The 20,751-nt window shown below is 36.5% G+C and overlaps 3 protein-coding genes across 3 annotated transcripts; 1 reads left to right on the top strand and 2 right to left on the bottom strand.

Annotated features, from left to right (window-relative positions):
• Positions 1 to 3,235: 3,235 nt before the first annotated feature.
• LOC132280101 (uncharacterized) lies at positions 3,236 to 4,475 on the bottom strand. Its single transcript, XM_059782226.1, has one exon. It carries the CDS (start codon positions 4,214 to 4,216, stop codon positions 3,608 to 3,610), a length of 609 nt encoding a protein of 202 aa, XP_059638209.1. The 5' UTR covers positions 4,217 to 4,475; the 3' UTR covers positions 3,236 to 3,607.
• Positions 4,476 to 12,059: 7,584 nt separating this feature from the next.
• Positions 12,060 to 14,765, top strand: LOC132280098 (uncharacterized). The gene is made up of 2 exons (XM_059782223.1): positions 12,060 to 12,368; positions 13,541 to 14,765. Exon 2 carries the CDS (start codon positions 13,583 to 13,585, stop codon positions 14,525 to 14,527), a length of 945 nt encoding a protein of 314 aa, XP_059638206.1. The 5' UTR covers positions 12,060 to 12,368; positions 13,541 to 13,582; the 3' UTR covers positions 14,528 to 14,765.
• Positions 14,766 to 15,419: 654 nt separating this feature from the next.
• On the bottom strand, positions 15,420 to 17,164 carry LOC132280096 (pentatricopeptide repeat-containing protein At1g77170, mitochondrial). The gene has a single exon (XM_059782221.1). The coding sequence runs from the start codon at positions 17,069 to 17,071 to the stop codon at positions 15,557 to 15,559; it is 1,515 nt and encodes a 504-aa protein (XP_059638204.1). The 5' UTR covers positions 17,072 to 17,164; the 3' UTR covers positions 15,420 to 15,556.
• Between the last annotated feature and the right edge of the window lie 3,587 nt (positions 17,165 to 20,751).

Below are 20,751 nucleotides of genomic sequence, written 5' to 3'. Positions count from 1 at the left end.
ATAAGGTTTATAATGCAACGTGGATGTTATTGTTGGAAGGTTTAAATTGATTTTAATTATCTCCACAACCAAAAAACATAAGAGCTTTCTAAGTTAGATATACCATCAATCCTATCTGAATCTCCATTGAACAATTTTTTAAAAATAAATAAATAAATAATCAGTAATAAATGTAAACCATTTTTTCATAAGACCATACGTGTTATGATGTAGTTGAATCTTGATGTGGATATGTAGACTCTTTTCCAATTGGGTGGGCAATGATTAATTTGGAAAAGCTTGGCGTGCCAAGTTTCAATAAACTGATTGCTCCATTTCAAATAATTGTGCATGGCACGTGTACTCTCTTTTATTATTATTATTTTTTGGCGTGTGAAGAAGATTTATAACGTGTCCTCTCTTTTTTGCGTGTTAAAACTTTAGATCTTTTAATGATCAATAATGTTACCAAGAGAGAACAAGAGCATAAACTCATATAATTGTTAATTATTGGATTGAAATATATTGTGTGAAAAAAAAACTCTCCTATATAAAAAATTACAAAAAACACACTTGCATTTTAATTTCTATATATAAATTTCTAATATTTTAAGATATATACAAATTGTCCATTAATCATCAAATTTAACTTAAAATATTATTAATAATCAGATTTTTATAAAATCTATATTTTTTTAAACGGTATTTGAAGTATTTTGATCTTCAAATTGATAAAATATCTTTATTGGTTCTATTTTTTTTTTTTTCGGCACTTTACCCATTTTATATTTTTGAAAAATCAAACAAATTTCTTAATAAATCTATTGCCAATAAAAAGGATTCATGACTTTTATTACAAGAAAGCTTTCTTAATAAAATTACTTTATTTGCTTCCATGCAAGAATCAAGATAAACTTCAATCACATTATCAACTTAGAGATAGAGAGAGAGAATTCTTAATCAAGGAGTACCATATCCATCCACAACTCTTCCACCTACTCTTTTTCAAAGAACTTTCCCCCCTTAAATGTCTACAACCAAATTAACAGTATGCTATAATTGCTATTGCAACTCCAATCTAAATGTACGTTATATAAAATTATAGTTATCTGAAAATATGTATTTTTATAATTAAATTTTTAAAAGACGAAACCAAACAGAATATTTTTTGTACAATTTTTTGTTTTCAATTTTCTAATAACAGAAAACTATTTTTATAATTACAACTAAGCATATTCTTAAACTATATTAAAAAAAAATATGATTTGTTTTCAAAAGAAATAGAAACACACACATACATAGTTTTTGATAATTGTATGAATCTTGAAAGTTGAAATACACATGAAAATAATAAAGTAGAAGTGGAAATGATTTGACGGAAAAAAAAAAAAAAAAATGGTATAATTTAATATGGTTGTGTTTCATGAAGAGACTAGCCAAAAAGATGTAATGTTGGAAATTGAATTATTAAGAGAGTCTGTGCAGGTGAAATAACACCACTAACACAAAAATTCTGATGGGTGGGGTTAAAAAGCAGAACCACTACCTTGACTTTTCAAAGTGATCAACCAACAACCCTCTTTATTTTGTTTGGACACTGTCTCTGTGTTGTTGCTCCAACCAAAAAAGGTCAAATGAAGCCAAAGGACTGGACTACTATGAGTGCCAATAAGTTCAAAAGAAGCCAAAGACTAGACTGCTATGAGTGCCAATATTATTTTATAGCATTCGAAAGAAATCATGAAGGGTCAAATGGTTGGTAACTAACATGTACAAACAAATGATAAAACTTGATTTGTGGATCACCATAATTAGTCATAATACTTGTTGAATCATAATCAAGACTTGAAAAACACATATACATATATTTAAGAAGAACAAAAAAAAGTAATGATATTAATCAAGTCAAAAAACCAATAAATTACGTGCCAACCATTAGTGCGGGTCTCATACGGTCATATGATTTTGTGTTACTTCTCTTTCGTATTAATTAGCCTGACTTAATTGTTCGTATTTAGTGTCATTTTCATTGAGAAAATTACAAGCTAGTCCTATAGGTAATTAAAGCAAAGAACCATGTCATGAGTTATGACCACTTGATCTAAATTTTTTTTTTTTTCTTTTTTTTTTTTTCCACCATTCATTTTGATTGACAAGATAGAAGGACAAGAACCATCTCGATGATTAATACAAATTAATCAACAACTAATATAAGATGTATTAAAGTAGTGCTGTACGTATTTAAGGCATATTGTGAGTATATATTATATATAAACTGCATGAATCCCCACAACATTTGTTTTTTCTGCACATATATTCCTTGAAGACCCTTGTCATTTGCATATTGTTATAGAATGGACGGAATAGTATCACGTCCATAACACATGTGATTTTAAGTTGTAAAATTTCTATAATATTAGAGTAAATTGTGGATAAAAAAAAAAAAAAAAAAAAAAAAAAAAACCTCTCCAACTTTTACGACTTTTTAGATTATCCTCTTAACTTTTGTTTTTACACATAACTCCCTTAAAGTATTAAGAAATGCCGTCCTTAAAAGTTGAGGTTTTTCTTTTGTAGTTATGGTCAAGGGTAAAATGATAAACGTAGCATTTTAATAGATTGAGGCAAGTGACTATTTGCATCAGTAAGAGATATTTTTGTAAATCCTTAAAAGTTGAGAGGTTTTTTTATTTTATTTTCTTTTTGCTTTTCAATATTATATTCTCTAGCTTGTTAATGTTATGTAATTTCTGAAAAAAAAAAAAAAAAAAAATTCTGATGAGCCTAAGGGAGGCCAGGAGGAGCTTCCCCTCCCAATGATTGGCTCGCACAACTGGGTCAAGAATGATTCCTACCTAAGCTTGACCAAGATCCCTTACAACCTGTAAGCCACAAAATATATAGTATCTTACCCTTTTTTCTTTTCTTTTTTTTTTTTTTCTCATTTTTTTTCTTTTCCCTTTTTTTTTTTTTTTTTAATGTTTTGAGGGGTTCAGTGTTAACCCTAAATATATATATATATATTTATAAAAATAAAGAATGAAAATAAAATAAAAAAATTGTCACATTTTCGTGTATTGTGCATGATACGTGACATCCAACTACTTGAATAAACCACAGCCACTAAAAGAGAGACCATTACACAGCCAAATCCAGGTCATAAACATCTTTTAAAAAAAAACCTAATAAATCCAAAGCGCGCTCCCAACCCACCAACCACTGAATGGAAATAAATTAAAAAGCTAGGCTGGAGAAAGAACTCATGAACCAGTCATTCTTTATTGTCAAACATTGACATTTAGAAAAAAAAAAAAAAAAAAAAAGATCGAGAGAAGGAAAAAGATTAATTATCGTGGGAGAGAGAATGTTATGTTTGGTGTTGCAGCCATTGCACTCCACAAGCAAATTAACCCTAATTCGTGGCATCAAAAGAAGTCACATGACTATATATATTAGAAAGTAAATAAGCATGGTCAAGCCCAAAATCATGTGACTTCATTTGATGTCGCAAATAGTAACCAGTTCACTCAGGTGTGGTAGATATTTGGCATGCACTTGTACGTTCAGCACAAATCATTCAACCCTAGCCCGGAATCAAAACAAATTCACCAGAAATTCGATATGATAATCATCGGGCCCATAGGTGGAATGGTGATGGTGATTGTAGGGCAGCCATCCTCTTTTGATGCTTCAAGTCCTTGTAAAACTTCTTTATGAACTCTTCAGCTTTCTTGTCCACTTGACCATCATCCTTATCATCATTTTTCAATGGAAATGGCGAGTCCGTTATCCTCAACTGCCTCACCATCGGGCTTTTTCCGAACCCCGGTAGGGTTAACGGGGATGCCTCCACGGCCATCTCATTATTCAGCATGTCAATCACCTTCTGAACGATGTTTATGTCGTCGGAATTTTGGTAGTGGCCTTGGCGGTGGTGGTTATAGTGGTGGCTTTTGCGCCTTGTGTGGTACGAGGGATAAACAGGGCTGTTGCTGCAGCTGAACTCGTACTCTTGTGGAGAGATGAAGGAGAAGCGTACGTCGTCCGACCGACAACTCAAGGCGGAGTGGTGGTGGAGCTTGAGGTTGCCGGCGGCAATCTTGCCGCGTTTCAGCATCATGTGAAGATCAGCCATTAGTTTGCTCTTTGATATGCCTTTCCTCAACATGTAGAACAGTACCCGTACTATGTTCCACATTTTTTTGGCTATAACTGGTGTACTTGGTTCCATCTCCATGTCTAGACAGAGAGAGAGAGAAAGCGAGTGTCGTTATATTTGAGAGTGAGAGAGAGAGAGTTCTTTGTATGTTGTGTGAGTCTGTGTGTGTGTGTGTGAGAGAGAGAGAGAGAGAGAGAGAGAGAGAGAAAGTTCTTTTGTATGTTGAGTGAGAGGGATATTTACTGCTTTGGTATATATGTTGAGAGAGAAGGGAGAGAGTTCTTTGGAATGTTGTGAGGGGGGGAGAGAGAGAGAGAGAGAGAGAGAGGAGGAGGAGGAGGAGGAGGAGAGAGAGAGAGAGAGAGACTTGTTTACTTCTCTGGTATGTTGCGAGAGAAGACAGAGATGAGAGAGCCATATATATAGGTCCGTATAAGAAAGGAGGCAGCCACAAAAACAAATATTGTAAAATATAAATAATATGAATGTTATAATCACTCTCGGTGGTAGAGCGTGGTTACAGTCTCGGGTCAAAAGATAGTGCACTGCCCAATAAAGGAGTTCAAAACTGGCAACCATGTCAATGCTTTTTAGACTTCAAATTTTCTAAAGTTTATTATAAAAGTGGTGATTGATTTTCACGCGTTTAGATCACGTATGGGGTTGGCCATAAATGTGGTCGGAATTTTCTTTGATTGATATTTTTGTTTTTGCTTTATTTAGAATTTTGTTTTTAATGGTAATTACTGGAAGGCCCCTTTAATTATAATAAAATAGCATATTCGTTCCGTCTTCAATGATTAAAGATATTTAGGGTACGTTGTCTTCAATGCCAAAGTTAGCCTCTTGCCTTGGACATTAAGGTAAGGACCAATGAAAGAGAACACACTAGCTTGTGACTTGAATATTGTACTAGTTACATCGTTTTAGTTAAATATTTATAATATATACTAATTATATATATATATATATATGTGCATGTATAATTAGTGGACGACTTAATTCCATTTCTTTTATTAAGTACAGTAATTAATTAAAGTGATATGTATAAAAATAAGGGGAAAAAAGGAACTGAATATATAATATTTTTTTCAGTAATTAATTTTGTGGTGGCCAAGAAGTGAATAGCTTAATGGAGCTTAGGATTTACTCTCAAATAAAAATGGTCTTCTTTTGTTGCCTCTGGAATAGTATCTTGATGTTCAAAAATGAACACAGAGCAATCGAGAATATTCATGATTCATCGTTCAAGTACTAGACGTACATTTACACACACAGTATATATACTATATATATATATATATATATATATATAATGTAGTATATAATAGCTAGAGTTGTACGTGAAAGTTCATTAATTATAGTATATGTTGAAGTTCTCCAATGTACAGTGGAATAATTAAGTAGTTCATGCGGCTCCACCGTTGTTGGTGAGAGATCGTTGCGTGCCAGCCTGACTAAGTTGGCGGGAATGAATAGCAACACCTACTCAGAAAGACATGTGGCATTTCTATTGAGAATTAGAATGAGAGATTCATAACAATTACTGATTCTCTTTTTCGATTCTGTTTTTTTGGGAACAATTACTGATTCAAGTAACAATAATTGGCGGCTGTTATACATGAGTAAATCCTAACCCTAATATATCATCGGAAACATTTTACAAGGAAAAAGAGTATATTTGCCCTATTGAATTTTTTTTTTTTACAAAATTACTTATAAATCTTGTTAAATTTTAAAATGTTTTTACTTTATAAAAATGCCTCCACTCAATTTCTAATAATACACTATTATATATGATTATTATTATTCAAGGCTCTCCTCTTTCTTACAATTCTCTGAATTTGTTAGTGCTGGTTTCTAATTATTATTATTCAAAACCGTCCTCTTTCTCACAATTCTCTGAATTTGTCCGTGCTGATTTATCTATCAAAATCGCTCATGTTATCTATTGAAATCGGTCGGACATAACATTACTCAATTGCAATTTACATGCTTTTCAGCGAGTCTTAGAAGTTAGCAGCCTATAAGCATATCCATACACACACAAACTCACACACACACACACACACACATACATACATATATACATACATATGTATATATATGTGTGTGTGTGTGTGAGATTATTACAGCTTCATAAGCATATCCATTGGTACATGAAATTAATAGTAATGATAATTTGGACAAATAAATAATATTTTTTCATGCCTACGTCCATTAACATTTTGGTAAACTTTAATGTTAAAAAAAATCATAACTTTGACTTCATCAAATAAGAAATATGAGTCCGTATGACCATCTCTTCGTAATGATTATACCAACATATAATTATATACTTCTTATTATATGCATAAACGCGCATATGCCAGTGGGAAGCTGAGGCGAAGGAGTGGAGAGCAAATGGAACGTTTTGGTCGGTAAGCTCCTTCTGCGTCCCTTCTCATCAAGTTCAAATAGTATAAACAAGAAAAAGGGGAGCTAGACAGCTAGCAGGTGTTTTAATTACTTAGTATAATGGGAGCTCTACAATTTTTTATTTTTACTTTGATTAATGAAGATTTCTTTATCTATTACTCTGTATTTAACTATGGAATTTTTTTTCTTTTTCTTTTTCAATGGAAATAGAATATATATTTATATTTTGACACCCTTATCAGACTTTCCAACTCTGACACTAAAGGTGTAGCCCATTTGTGTATATATATATATATTTTTGAAAAGTACCATTTTCTTTTTCCTTTCAAGGTAAAAGATAGAAAGACAGAGTTAAAAAATATATATATAATAATTGTGAGTCGCAATTTTAAAAATAGAAGATTTATTTTAAGACGGTAATTTTTATTTTTTGTTTTCTTGATTCAATTATATAAAAGTTCGGTTTGCAGTTGTAGTGTGATCTGCCTCTTGGATCGATGGAAATGAAATAGTGAAATCTAGATCCCTCTTCTCTCAACCTTCTCTCTAAGGAAGAATGAATTGATGTTACAATCTAAATTAAATTCTTCTCTCTCTCTCTCCATTTGTGAAATATAATTAGTGAAAATGATAGGACAAGCCGCCTTGCTGCCCAATTGATATATAATATATATATATATATGTTCACACGTACAAGCGGAAAATAAAATGGCAAAAAAGTATGTTTATTGGAGATATTGAATTGCTTCTAGAAGCTAACATTTCTAAGGACTAAGGAGCGCTAGTTGTCGAGGCGAAGGGTCCACCATTGTCCCAACTTAACCATTAATCCTGCTTCTTTCCTCAGTTTATGGTATTTGGGGGAAACCTTTATAGGGCAGGTCATTAGCCTCTAATTATATATTTAACTTAAAAACTTTTGTTCCTAACTATTTAAGGTGGATTACATAAAAGATGACTGACATTCTTTTCTAAGTTTATGAATTTTTCTTACATAAATAATGTTTTGGTATATTCGATCCGCACATAATAAGATATATACATAATCAGATAGTCCCTCTTTTTAAAGTACATATTTTATAATTATATATATATAGAGAGGCAGAATTGAAATCTTCTTTTAGAAATTTTTATGTTCATCTATGCATGTAGCGATCCCACCACATGTATTCTGTAAATGCAAAAATCATTGGTAGAAAACTTTGATTTGACTGAAGTATTGAGTTCATATAGTATAGTCTTTATTTGAATTAATGATTGTCACATCCTTATAGTTTCTAGGTTTTCAATTTAATTTCTTCGTTAACTTCTTGTCGTTTGGTCCTAAGCATATACTTGAGGGAGGTCGATCTAGTGGGGTCGATTGATCATCCCACTCATATATTGAAGAAATATTGAGCATTGTATCCTTAAATTTGAGGGTCTAGTACTGCAATTGATTCTTGCGAATCTTTCGAAATATAAATAATAAAAACGTAAAAAGTGGGGGATTAAAAAATATTACTCCGTAATAGGGTGCGTGATATTTCTAAGAATATATAGAAAATTTTTAAAGTTAACACTTTATGGTTTTTTGTTTTGCTTTCATTAATCTACTTTTTTTTTTTTCATTAATTTGGGCTTGAGTTTCTTATGCTCATAAGTTCATAACTTAACTTCAAATTATCTGCAAATCGTGATTTAAGAGAGAGAAAGAGGTAAAAGAAGAAGGGAAAATGAAAATGAAAATGAATTATGCTTTAATTTTTTTTTTTTTTTTTTTCATGAAATATGTATCATGTATTTATTTGCATACTTTAAGTAGATAAATGTTTACATATTAAATGTTAGACGAGAAATGACTGTGTAACCAAATGGAAAGTAGATTAATGAATCCATTACGTGGTTTCACACATTGATGATGTACTTAATTAATGACATTAACAATGAAATTGGGATTAATAAGGATTAAAATAAAGAGATAGAGGGGATTATTGGGCCAAAGATTGAGAGAGATTGAAAGAGCATGTTAACGTCAACCAAATAATCTTGTTCCCCTTTTTTAATCCTTCTCTATCTAGACCCTTGGAAGATATGGGATGTGGCAGAAGATGGAATTAATTAACACCGAGTTACTATGATTTAAAATATGATACATAGAGAGTCCGAGTTGATATTTATAGATATTTACGTTTTCAATATTGAAATTCAATTTTTATTGTCTTTCTAAAAAAAACTCCGACACTCTCTATCTATCACTAAAATATCACAAGTCATAGTTAAGCAGATTAACAAAGTCATCTTCTATTGGGACACACACACTAGGACACACACACTATAAAAATGGGGCCTTTCAAGTTTGTTGTAGAGAGTCACAATAAATGGAGATGGTAATAGAAAAATTTTAATGAAATAATAAAAAATTAAAAAAAAATAAAGAAATAATTCAGCTGATCTGATCTCCAATTGGTGGATTTCCTTTTCCTTAATAAAGTAAACTGAAAAACATAAAGTCATAAAGAGAAGTAATCAATCCCATCAACATCAGTAGGGCCTCTGATGTTCACACCTTTTGAATAATTCATGTGAGAGGGTTGGCTTTTTGGCCTTTGCTTTAATATATAAGAAATTAAAAAATGATAATAATAAGTATATTTAATTTTGAACTTTGTTCTATGTTGAATCTGGTATGTATATATGAAGCAGTGAACTTTGAAATGCTTTTAATTGGGGATTGGACTTTGGGAGTATCCTAAGTTAATAAAACAAAACCTAATTAATATATTACTTCTCGCTATCCTTAGTCCATACATAATATATGTTTTTGAGTGTGTATATACACAGTTACATACCAATCCACACATATATAACAGTGTTCATTTAACTCTCACAATCAACCATTTTATAGACCATTTTAACCTTCATAATTCTCAGATATTAGCATGATATATTGGATTCTTGTGTGTTAGAATCCAACAAGAATCCAATATATCATGATAATATTATTGAATTAATTAATTAAATTATATTTTTCTCAATCAACCTATTCGCTATACTCTAGGATGATTTGTAAATTTTAAATCAAGCTATTCGCTATACTCTAGAATGATTTGTAAATTTTAAATATGACACACGCATTATAATAAATTCATATATTTTTGCAACTTATAAAAATCGAATTTCTGTATTCACCTACAAAATGAATTTACTTGAGTTTGAAATTAATTAATAGATAATTCAATTGACAAGATGGGAGTATATTAGGAGAGTTTGTCCTATATAGGATTCAGATGAAAAAATGATTAGGTATGCAGCACTACCCAATAACTTAAATTTTTGGGTAAATGGGTAAGCGTCCTCTCGTTTCAGTTGTTATCAAAGTCAGATTCAATCCTTAATCCGGTGTCACTCCAAGCGCCCGATCCGGAAGACGTACGGATTTTCTTCCCGGATAGAAAGGGTGACTCGAGCCGCAATGAGGGCGTTGCGAGTTCGGGTGGGAGAGAATGTTACAGGGGGGAGTTTGTTCTATATCGGATTCAGATGAATAAATAATTGGGTATAAATGGGTGGGTATGTAACATTACTCAATAGTTTAAGCTTTTGGGTAAATGAGTCATCCACATGTTTTAGTTGTTATCAGAGGTATACTCAGTTCTTAATCCGGTGTCACTCTAAGCGTTTGGGTTATCTTTCTGGATAGTCAGAGTGGCCCGAGAAGCAATAAAGTGTTGCAATTTTAAGTAAAAAAGAATGTTATAAGAAAGAGTTTGTTTCACATCGAATCCAAATAAAAAAATAATTAGATATAAATGAGTAGGTAAGCCTACCTGTGTTTCAAAGTCCGATTGAAGATGAGGTTAAACCCAAAATAAAGGGTGCCAACGTGGCAAAAAAACCATTGTTTATGGTCTCAAAGTGGAAGAAGAAGAAGAAAAATAAGGAGCAAAGAAGGACACGAAAATTAAATAAGAAAGCAAGTGGGAAATGAGTTCCTTCGCATTGGGGAATAGCAATGAATGCAAGCGTGTCCACTCAGAACCACTCGTAACCATCCATCCAACCACTTTTGATGATTTTTCTTCTGCAAATTATTTGAGATATTTAAGTCCTGAAATTATTGGTGCTCCGCCCAAAGACCTATACTTAGAACCTTTCTCTTCATGTCATTTTCATTTTCATTTTCATTTTCCATGAGTTTTCTTGATAAACTTCACACTTAATTAACCCACCTTCTTATCGTCTTGAACAACTTTAAATCCAAGAGCTTTAAGGCTTTTCAATCTCAATCATTTTTATATTTATTTGTTTTTGCTTTAAACATTCCCTAGTTGCCATCTGGCACAAGTGCGGTAACAATGGTTTGACTTTTATCTCGTGCAAATGAGTGGAGGATCTTGATCGTAACTTTTGTCAAAGACAAAATTCTCCCCACATTGTTTTAACGCTTTTAAATAGACAATACAAGAATTATATAAAGTTAAATTGACAATACAAAAATTATATAAAGTTGTTATAATTTCAATTTAATGATGTTGGAATATCATACGTTGTTGAGTATTAAAAGGGTGTTATATCACTGTTACATATGTGATCTTAATGTTATTGAGTTGAATTAAGTTACTTTGTTCTTCCTATCTTAATCAAAGATTCATTCAACATAATGTGTAAAATACTCCCATGTTGTTAAAAAAAAAAAAAAAAAAAAAAACTTATTTTTTTTTTTAAAAAAATTGAGCAAATAAAGATATTTTGTCAATTTGAACACTGAAATACCTAAAATGTCCTTAAGACAAAAGAAGAAAAAAAAAATGATTATTAAGGGTATTTTGAGGTTTTAATAAATTAAAACTTGGTTAAAATTGACCAGAGCAATTTGCACATATTTTTAAATATTGAAGATTTATATGCACATATTAAATAGACTGACCCTTTTTTTTTTTTTTTTACCACTTTACCCAACTACGTTTTACAAAATAAGATCCTTGCCCAAAAAAAAAAAATCATTTCTTGGCATAATTATAAGCTTGATTTTTAAAGTACATATTAGCTTGGTCTTGGGTTGGGTTAGATACGATCTCAACCCAAGCTGAGCAAGTCCTTAAGTTGGGTTGGACTTTGTAAGCCCAAGCCCATCCTTACCACTAAATACGCACAAGGTTTCAGATCAAATAGTTTGATCTGGATTAATATTGGGCCAATCAACCCCAACCCAAGTGACTGAAGGCCCAAACATTACATCAATGTGATGTTACAATGCATACGATCATCATCATTTCAGCTCAGCAAAATACGACCAGTAGGTGGAAGTTGGGCCTTCTCATCCAATTCATTTATTGGTCCATCTAAGCTAGGGCTCTTCCTAGCATCGGTAAATTAAGTGTTGCTTGAACGTGGCAATAGTTTATTGGCTTGCACGATTAAATGTCAACGGTCTCAGCAACTCAAGTTACTATTTTCCACTCCCTAACTTCGATGAAGCCGTTTCTGAAGGCGGCACTGACGGCAATAAAACACTTGAAATCTCCAAATAGCCCTCAACACCTCATTTTATTTACTGAACATCCTTACCGTAAGTTCTCACACAGAGATTGTTCAGTAGGGCTATTTTGGGGATTTGGCAAAAGAATAACCGCTGCTTTGAACTTCTCAAACTTCTCTGAACATTCAACGTCTATACACTTTCTCAATCGAAAGAAAAGAAAAGAAAATAAAAGAGAGAGAAAGGAAAGGAAAGGAAAGAAAATTTAGAGTTTAAAGCTCAAACTCGTCTTTGTTTTAGGGTTTCTCGGCGAGCGATCTGAGTTGCTCTCCGTTTGGTTTCTCGGAAAAGGTGGGTTCCACTCTACTGTTTCTTCTTTGTATATATTGATTCTTATTTGAATATGTGATTTATATGCTTATTGTATCTAGTATTACTAAGAAGTTCATCGCTTGGGCTTTTAGAATCTTGACTTCTTTTGTAAACTGAGTTGACTTTTATGTACCAATCTTGGGTCTGATATCGTTCATCATCACTTCACTCTGTTTGGTGGTTGAGAAAATGATGGAAAAGGTAAGAAATTGAAATCTTGAAGATTATATTTCCTGATTCCACGTAGTGAAAATGATGAAGAGTGTGAAATGGTTGTTTTAGTATCAGTTGGGTGGAGTTGGTCACTTTCTCATGTGTCACAACTCACAAGCAATGAAAAATTCACTATTCAAAATGTTAATTTGTTCTAACTGCCTACATTTTCTCGGGAAACAAACAGAGTGGTTGTTTATTGTCATGATTTCTTTACACACTTCAGTTACAACACATTGAGAGAAAGGAAAAGGAAAGAAAACAAAAGGAAATTAGAATTCTTTCATTTGGTTGGTTGACCAAACCAATTGAGGGGATGGTGGATTAATTTTCGTGAACCAATTTAGCTTCCTGAGAGTTTTTATTTTCTCTTTTTTTTCCCACCCACTGATAACAAAAATGTCAGACTTTGCTCTGTGCCACTTGATTCCTTGATCTTTTTTAATCATGTACAGGTTAAAGGATGTATAGAGAAATTATTTCTTCTTATATATGCTTAGTTCCTTTCATGTTAAAAATGAAAAAAACGATAAAAAAGAGAAACGATAATGAAAATTATAGGAAATTCTTTCATAGCGAAAATGAAAGTTTCTTTTCTGCTGCAAAATCTTTTCACCTATAGCTAATTTCCATGGAAACTAAAGATGCTGTTGTTCAATTAGCTTTGCCATTTTGGTTCTTTTTCATTTCTGTGAGTTATTTCCACTTTTGATGCTAGCAGTGGAACTTATCTCACCATTATAATTGTTACATGTTTAAACATATTTATTAAAAGATTCTGTAATTAATCATTAAAATCCCTGTGAATGAATTTTTTAAACCTGTGTATATTCCAGTCATGACAGTATTTTTTTTCTTAATCTCAATTTGCTTTGCATGTTAGGTCCCCTTAGTCAAATACTATGAATGATAATTTAAATGATTTTTCTTCTGTTCAGTTTTTTCTTGTGAATTAGGAAGTCCAAGGGACACAGATTGCGATGAATTGCCAATCTAATGCCCGAAACCAGCGAGCCAAAGGTTTTAAGGTTAAGCATGCTGTTCAGTTTGTGTTACTATTGGCTTGTTGTATCTGGTTGGCTTACCAGATCAAGCAATCTCATGATCAAAGAAGGGACAATGGTGCCAGCATGCAAAGCAAGCTTAGTGAAAAACATGGAGCTATGGCGTTGGGGCGTAAAGGGAATGCAGGCTGGTCAAGCAGTGGAGGTGAGTCAGACTCGGAAAATGTAGTAGACCTGGTGAAAGGTTTTGAAAAGAAAGAAGAAGGGGGTGTGGGAGACGATGAGTTGGATAGAAATGTTGAAGAGAGGGCTGAAACACATATAGAGGAACCACAGAATGCTGAGAAGAATCTCAGTACTCTAATACAAGACGAAGATGAAGCAGTTGAGAAGAATGATGAGGATAAAGGCCCTTCAAAGATTGAAGAGAAGAATTTAGTGCCACCGGGTGGAAGTTTTAACACCTCTTTTCCCATTCAGCATGAAATCGAAGATGACATTCATGGCTTTAACGATGAGAATGGGATTCCACAAGATGGTAGTGGTGTCATAATAGAGTCAATTCCTACATGGGCAACTGGTGATCATAAGAACATTTTAAGCCGGCAAATTATCTCAAGTTCGGATAATCAAAGTGGAATCATTGAAAGCATAACATCTGAAAGAGAAATAGTTGAAACTAAAGAAGGAATCAGTTCTGCTGATGCTGAAACTGAAAATAGGTCCATACTAGAAGAATCAGAAAATGAAGAACCCACTAATGCTAAAATTGATGCGGAGACTAGTGTTGCTTCAGGCATTGATCATCCTTCGGAACAGGTACAAGAAAAAAGTATTGTTTCAGAAGATTCACATTCTGTTTCTTCTCAAGAAGAACTAGAGGATGTTACTGATAATAGCATGTTTCCGCAAGCTGAATAGAAAAGCAAAAACAGAGATTCCTTCCAATGGAGTATCAAAGCACAAGAATCAGTTCTTTGTTTCCTTCTCCTATAGATTGTACACTCTCATCTCAGTTAGTCATTTCTACTTTTGGTCCACCTTAAATTTGGAATTTTCTTTGGTGGGATTTTAATGTACGGACTATAGGTGTACATTTTCATACAGAATTTCAGATATACAATCTCATACAGAAGAATAGCATTTTCCCCCTTTACAATCTTCACGCCTTGTGTTGGTCTTATTTCACATGAGTTTGCCATCTAGTAAAGAGCAGAAACATTTTGAACATTTTCCCAAGATCATTTCTTAATTCTTACTACTTATTGCAGTCAGTTGATTATATGTATGATGATATTCTTCTTTTGATCTCATAATTCGTGTTGCTTAATAGAATTGTTGATAATCTAAGTTGTTCTTTTGACATGTTGATTCTAGACAGTGTGTTCTATACTTTGTTGAAGACATCATACATTCCACTCCACAATCAGTAGTATTAAGTTGCTGAAATTGGAGGTCACGCAGACACCACCAAGAACTTCATGTTTACCATGAATTGCTCTAGAAGTTGGAGGGGTAACTAATTTACTTGCAACTTTATATGAGATTAACACTGTAACATGTAATCATGTATTCGAATTCTTTCCCCTTCATGGAAATTGTTCTCCATTACAACGAGTGTTAGTCATGACAGTATAAGAATGTTCCCCCACAACATTAAGAAGTGAGAAACATGGTAACTAAAACATTTTTTATTTTTAAATACTCATGTCCAATATATACAGGTGAAGACAGGCATCATATTTCTTAACGTAACAGAATGCGCAAGAAGGGAAGCATGGATTGAAAGCCATGATGATTTTAAATGAAATAATGGTGAAAGAAATCCTTCATTACGATAAATAAATAAACTTCTTTGATAAGAGGTACACAATTGGATGGTGTTAAAAGGATAAGAATGAACACATAATAATTGAAATGTCATAGACAAAATTGAAAAAGACCTGTGTTTCAATCTGATCTTGTTGCCAGACTATAACCAGGAATTTTAGCAAGTCTTATATTTTTCATAATCCCTCTTATCTTCTCAACCTCATCCCACAAACCATTAGCGGCATATATATTGGACAGGACCACATAAACCCCATCATTCCAAGGTTCCAATTCTTGCAAATTCTTTGCCACCCACTCCCCCATCTTTACATTTTCATATTTCTCACAGGCCCCCATCAAACACCCCCAAATAACTATGTTTGGTTTCATCGGCATCCTCTCCACCATTTCTCTGGCCTCCTCAAGCAACCCCGCCCGCCCAAGTAGATCCACCATGCACCCATAATGCTGCAACTTGGGTATCATCCCGTAATCATTCTTCATCATGTTAAAATAATATCTTCCATCTTGCACTGTCCCGCCATGCACACATGCACTCAAGACCCCAACAAAAGTCACAAGGTTAGGCCTCACGCCTGCCTCTCTCATGCAACGAAAACATTCAAATGCATCATTCACATGCCCATGCATGGCATAGCCCACGATCATGGATGTCCACGACGAAACATTCTGCTGGATCATCCTCGAAAACACCCTATAAGCCAAGTCCATCCGGCCACATTTACCATACATGTCTATAAGTGAATTCAACATCAAAATGTCCGATTTCTCCATGTTTTTTGCTTGGAAGACGCATTTATGCAACTGAAGAGCCAAGTCCAAATCTCCTAAACTCCCACAAGCCGACGTCACACTTACCATAGTCACACCATCAGGCTCAAACCCACTTTTCTTCAACTCCATGAACATGCCAATAGCTTCCTTAGCACGCCCACCCTGTGACAAACCTCCTATCATGGCATTCCAAGAACCCAACTTTCTATGAAGATTTTGTTCGAACACTTTGCGTGCATTGTCAAATTCGCCCGCTTTAGCATACAAACTAATGAAACCGCTTTCAGTGAACTCACTCGAATCAAGACAATTCTTTATCGCTCTGGAATGAATTTGCCCACCCAATTCAGCATGAAACGCTTGGCTTATGGCCTTCAAGACAATGGGAAATGTGTAAGAATCGGGCATGACACCAGCTCGAGACATGGCAATGTATATACATAGAGCCTTGGAAGGTGAATTAAGCCTAGTGTATGATCTTATAATGTTGTTCCAGTGAAATGGATCAGTGTACAAATCTAGCATGCGGGTTCGGATGATATGGGCATATATTTGATTCAGTTCTACTAAGTTTGTACAATTTGACAATTGGGTTGCTATGATTTTGGCTTGATCTTGGGTGGAATTGAGAGAGCTTGTTGGAGAGTGAGCATTGGGATGGGGAACTTGAGGTGTGATATTTGTTGCAGAGGTGTGATTGAGATGGTAAAAAATGGTGAGGTGTTTGGGCTGTTTGATTCTAGAAATCCTGAGCATGAGATGAAGATGTGAGGTCATGCGTTGTGGGATGGACCAAGTGGTGCGAGGAGTGAGAGATTTGGTACAAATTAAAACATGACAAAAGTGATATATGGTCATTCGTTAGGGCAAGGGGTAGAGCCACATCAGTCCATTTGGCTAAGAGGTTTGGCCAGCTTTATGTGGATTCTCCATTTTAGAAGAGAAAAAAGATAGGTATAAATAAAGTGGAGGCCACACTTTTTTAGTATTGTCGTTACTATTAGGCTTCGCTACATTTTTTTTTTTTACAAGTGTTGTACGATCACAAATATAAATAAATAAATAAATAATAACGGTGATATCAAATCAACTTAACAAATTATTGTCAGGATTAATCTAAATTTATTTAAAAATTAGATATTTTTTTATTAAATTGACAAGTTTGTGAGTCTTAAGACTGGAAGGGTATAATTAAATTTTTTAAAATTGGGATGGTTTGAATTGAATTGAATTGAAATGAAATGTGGAGTCATAAATTGTCACCTGTCTATGTTTTTGTAACGAGCCACTCCATCACATGGTATGATATTGTCCGCTTTGGGTCTGAGCTCGCACGATTTTGCTCTTGAACTTTATCCCAAAAGGCCTCATACCAATTGGAGATGACACATTTATATATAAGCACTTCACCTTTCCTCTACCCAGGAAATGTGGGACTGTGTACCCGTAACTTGTCAATGTGGTAGCATGTCAATGTCTCTCGCACCCACCCACGACACACCTGCTCACAAGGTCATTACAATCCACTCCCTTGGAGGCTCGATGTCCTCGTCGGCATACTTCTGGTTGGATCAGACTCTGATACCATTTGTAACGACCCACTCTACCACATGATATGATATTGTTCGTTTTGAGCCTGAGCACTCACGGTTTTGCCCTAAGGCTTTACCCCAAAAGGCCTCAAACCAATTGGACGTGACATACTTACATATAAGCACTTCACCTTTCCTCTACCCAGGCGATGTGGGACTTGTGCACCCGTAGCTCGCCAGTGTGGTAGCCTGTCAGTATCTCTCGCACCCGCCCACGACACACCCGCCCACAAGGTCATCACAATCCACCCCCCTTGGAGGCCCGACGTCCCCGTCGGCACACTTCCGGCTAGGTCAGGCTCTGATACCATTTGTAACGACTCACTCCACTACATGATATGATATTGTCCGCTTTGGGCCTGACCCAGCCGGAAGTGTGCCGACGGGGACGTCGGGCCTCCAAAAGGGGTGGATTGTGATGACCTTGTGGGCGGGTGTGCCGTGGGAGGGTGCGAGAGACACTTTCAGGCTACCACACTGGCGAGCTACGGGTGCACAGTCCTACATCGCCTGGATAGAGGAAAGGTGAAGTGCTTATATGTAAGTGTGTCATCTTCAATTGGTATGAGGCCTTTTGGGGTGAAGCCCAAGAGCAAAACCGTGCGGGCTCAGGCCCAAAGCGAACAATATCATACCATGTGGTGGAGTGGGTCGTTACAAATGGTATCAGAGCCTGACCCAGCCGGAAGTGTGCCGATGGGGACGTCGGGCCTCCAAGGGGGGTGGATTGTGATGACCTTGTAGGCGGGTGTGTTGTGGGCGGGTGCGAGAGACACTGTCAGGCTACCACACTGGCGAGTCACGGATGCACAAGTCCCACATCGCCTGGGTAGAGGAAAGGTGAAGTGCTTATATGTAAATGTGTCATCTCCAATTGGTATAAGGCCTTTTGGAGTGAGGCCTTTTGGGGTGAAGTCCAAAAGCAAAACCGTGCGGGCTCCGGCCCAAAGCGGACAATATCATACCATTTGGTGGAGTAGGTCGTTACAAATGGTATCAGAGCCTGACCTAGCCGGAAGTGTGCCGACGGGGACGTCGGGCCTCCAAGGGGGGTGGATTGTGATGACCTTGTGGGCGGGTGCGAGAGACACTGTCAGGCTACCACACTGGCGAGTTACGGGTGCACAAGTCCCACATCGCCTGGGTAGAGGAAATGTGAAGTGCTTATATGTAAGTGTGTCATCTCCAATTGGTATGAGGCCTTTTGGGGTGAAGCCCAATAGCAAAACCGTGCGGGCTCAGACCCAAAGCGGACAATATCATACCATATGGTGGAGTGGGTCGTTACAAATGGTATCAGAACTTGACCCAGCCGAAAGTGTGCCGACGGGGACGTCGGGCCTCCAAAAGAGGTGGATTGTGATGACCTTGTGGGCGGGTGTGCCGTGAGCGGGTACGAGAGACACTGTCAGGCTACCATACTAGCGAGCTACGGGTGCACAGTCCCATATCGCTTGGATAGAGGAAAGGTGAAGTACTTATATGTAAGTGTGTCATCTTCAATTGGTATGAGGCCTTTTGGGGTGAAGCCCAAGAGCAAAACCGTGCGGGCTCAGGCCCAAAGCGGACAATATCGTACCATGTGGTGGAGTGGGTTGTTACAAATGATATCAGAGCCTGACCCAGCCGGAAGTATGCCGACGGGGACGTCGGGCTTCCAAGGGGGGTGGATTGTGATGACCTTGTGGGCAGGTGCATCGTGGGCGGGTGCGAGAGACACTGACAGACTACCACATTGGCAAACTACGGGTGCACAGTCCCAAATCGCCTGGGTAGAGGAAAGGTGAAGTGCTTATATGTAAATGTGTCATCTTCAATTGGTATAAGGCTTTTTGGGGTGAGGCCTTTTGGGATGAAGTACAAAAGCAAAACCGTGCGGGCTCCTGCCCAAAGCGGACAATATCATACCATGTGGTAGAGTAGGTCGTTACAAATTGTATCAGAGCCTGACCCAGCCGGAAGTGTGCCGATGGGGACGTCGGGCCTCCAAGGGGGGTAAATTGTGATGACCTTGTGAGCGGGTGTGCCGTGGGCGGGTGCGGAAACACTGTCAGGCTACCACACTGGCGAGTTACAGGTGCACAAGTCCCACATCGCTTGGGTAGAGGAAATGTGAAGTGATTATATGTAAGTGTGTCATCTCCAATTAGTATGAGGCCTTTTGGGGTGAAATCCAAGAGCAAAACCGTGCGGGCTCAGGCCTAAAGCGGACAATATCATACCATGTGGTGGAGTGGGTTGTTACAAATGGTATTAGAGTTTGACCCAGGCAGAAGTATACCGACGGGGACGTCGGGCTTCCAAGGGGGGTGGATTGTGATGACCTTGTGGGCGGGTGCGTCGTGGGCGGGTGCAAGAGACACTGACAGACTACCACATTGGCAAGCTACGGGTGCACAGTCCCACATCACCTGGGTAGAGAAAAGGTGAAGTGCTTATATGTAAATGTGTCATCTCCAATTGGTATAAGGCCTTTTGGGTGAGGCCTTTTGGGGTGAAGTCCAAAAGCAAAACCGTGCGGGCTCCGGCCCAAAGCGGACAATATCATACTATGTGGTGGAGTAGGTCGTTACAAATGGTATCAGAGCCTGACCCAGCCGGAAGTGTGCCGATGGGGACGTCGGGCCTCTAAGGGGGGTGGATTGTGATGACCTTGTGGGCGGGTGTGCCGTGGGCGGGTGCGAGAAACACTGTTAGGCTACCACACTGGCGAGTTACGGGTGCACAAGTCTCACATCGCTTGGGTAGAGGAAAGGTGAAGTACTTATATGTAAGTGTGTCATCTTCAATTTGCATGAGGCCTTTTGGGGTGAAGCCCAAGAGCAAAACCGTGCGGGCTCAGGCTCAAAGTGGACAATATCATACCATGTGGTGGAGTTGGTTGTTACAAATGGTATCAGAGCCTGACCCAGCCGGAAGTATGCCGACGGGGACGTCGGGCTTCCA

This window comes from Cornus florida, unplaced genomic scaffold (genome assembly GCF_030987335.1).
Source record: "Cornus florida cultivar Cherokee Brave unplaced genomic scaffold, ASM3098733v1 CherokeeBrave_3.0.0_Hap2_Chr10, whole genome shotgun sequence".
In the NCBI taxonomy this organism is placed as follows: Eukaryota; Viridiplantae; Streptophyta; class Magnoliopsida; order Cornales; family Cornaceae; genus Cornus; species Cornus florida.
This window is presented reverse-complemented; position numbering and strand designations above follow the sequence as displayed.

What these genes read in the sequence shown, in the direction of transcription:
- LOC132280101 (XM_059782226.1), bottom strand. Translation starts at nt 4,216, where the DNA reads ATGGAGATGGAACCAAGTACACCAGTTATAGCCAAAAAAATGTGGAAC.
- LOC132280098 (XM_059782223.1), top strand. Translation starts at nt 13,583, where the DNA reads ATGAATTGCCAATCTAATGCCCGAAACCAGCGAGCCAAAGGTTTTAAG.
- LOC132280096 (XM_059782221.1), bottom strand. Translation starts at nt 17,071, where the DNA reads ATGACCATATATCACTTTTGTCATGTTTTAATTTGTACCAAATCTCTC.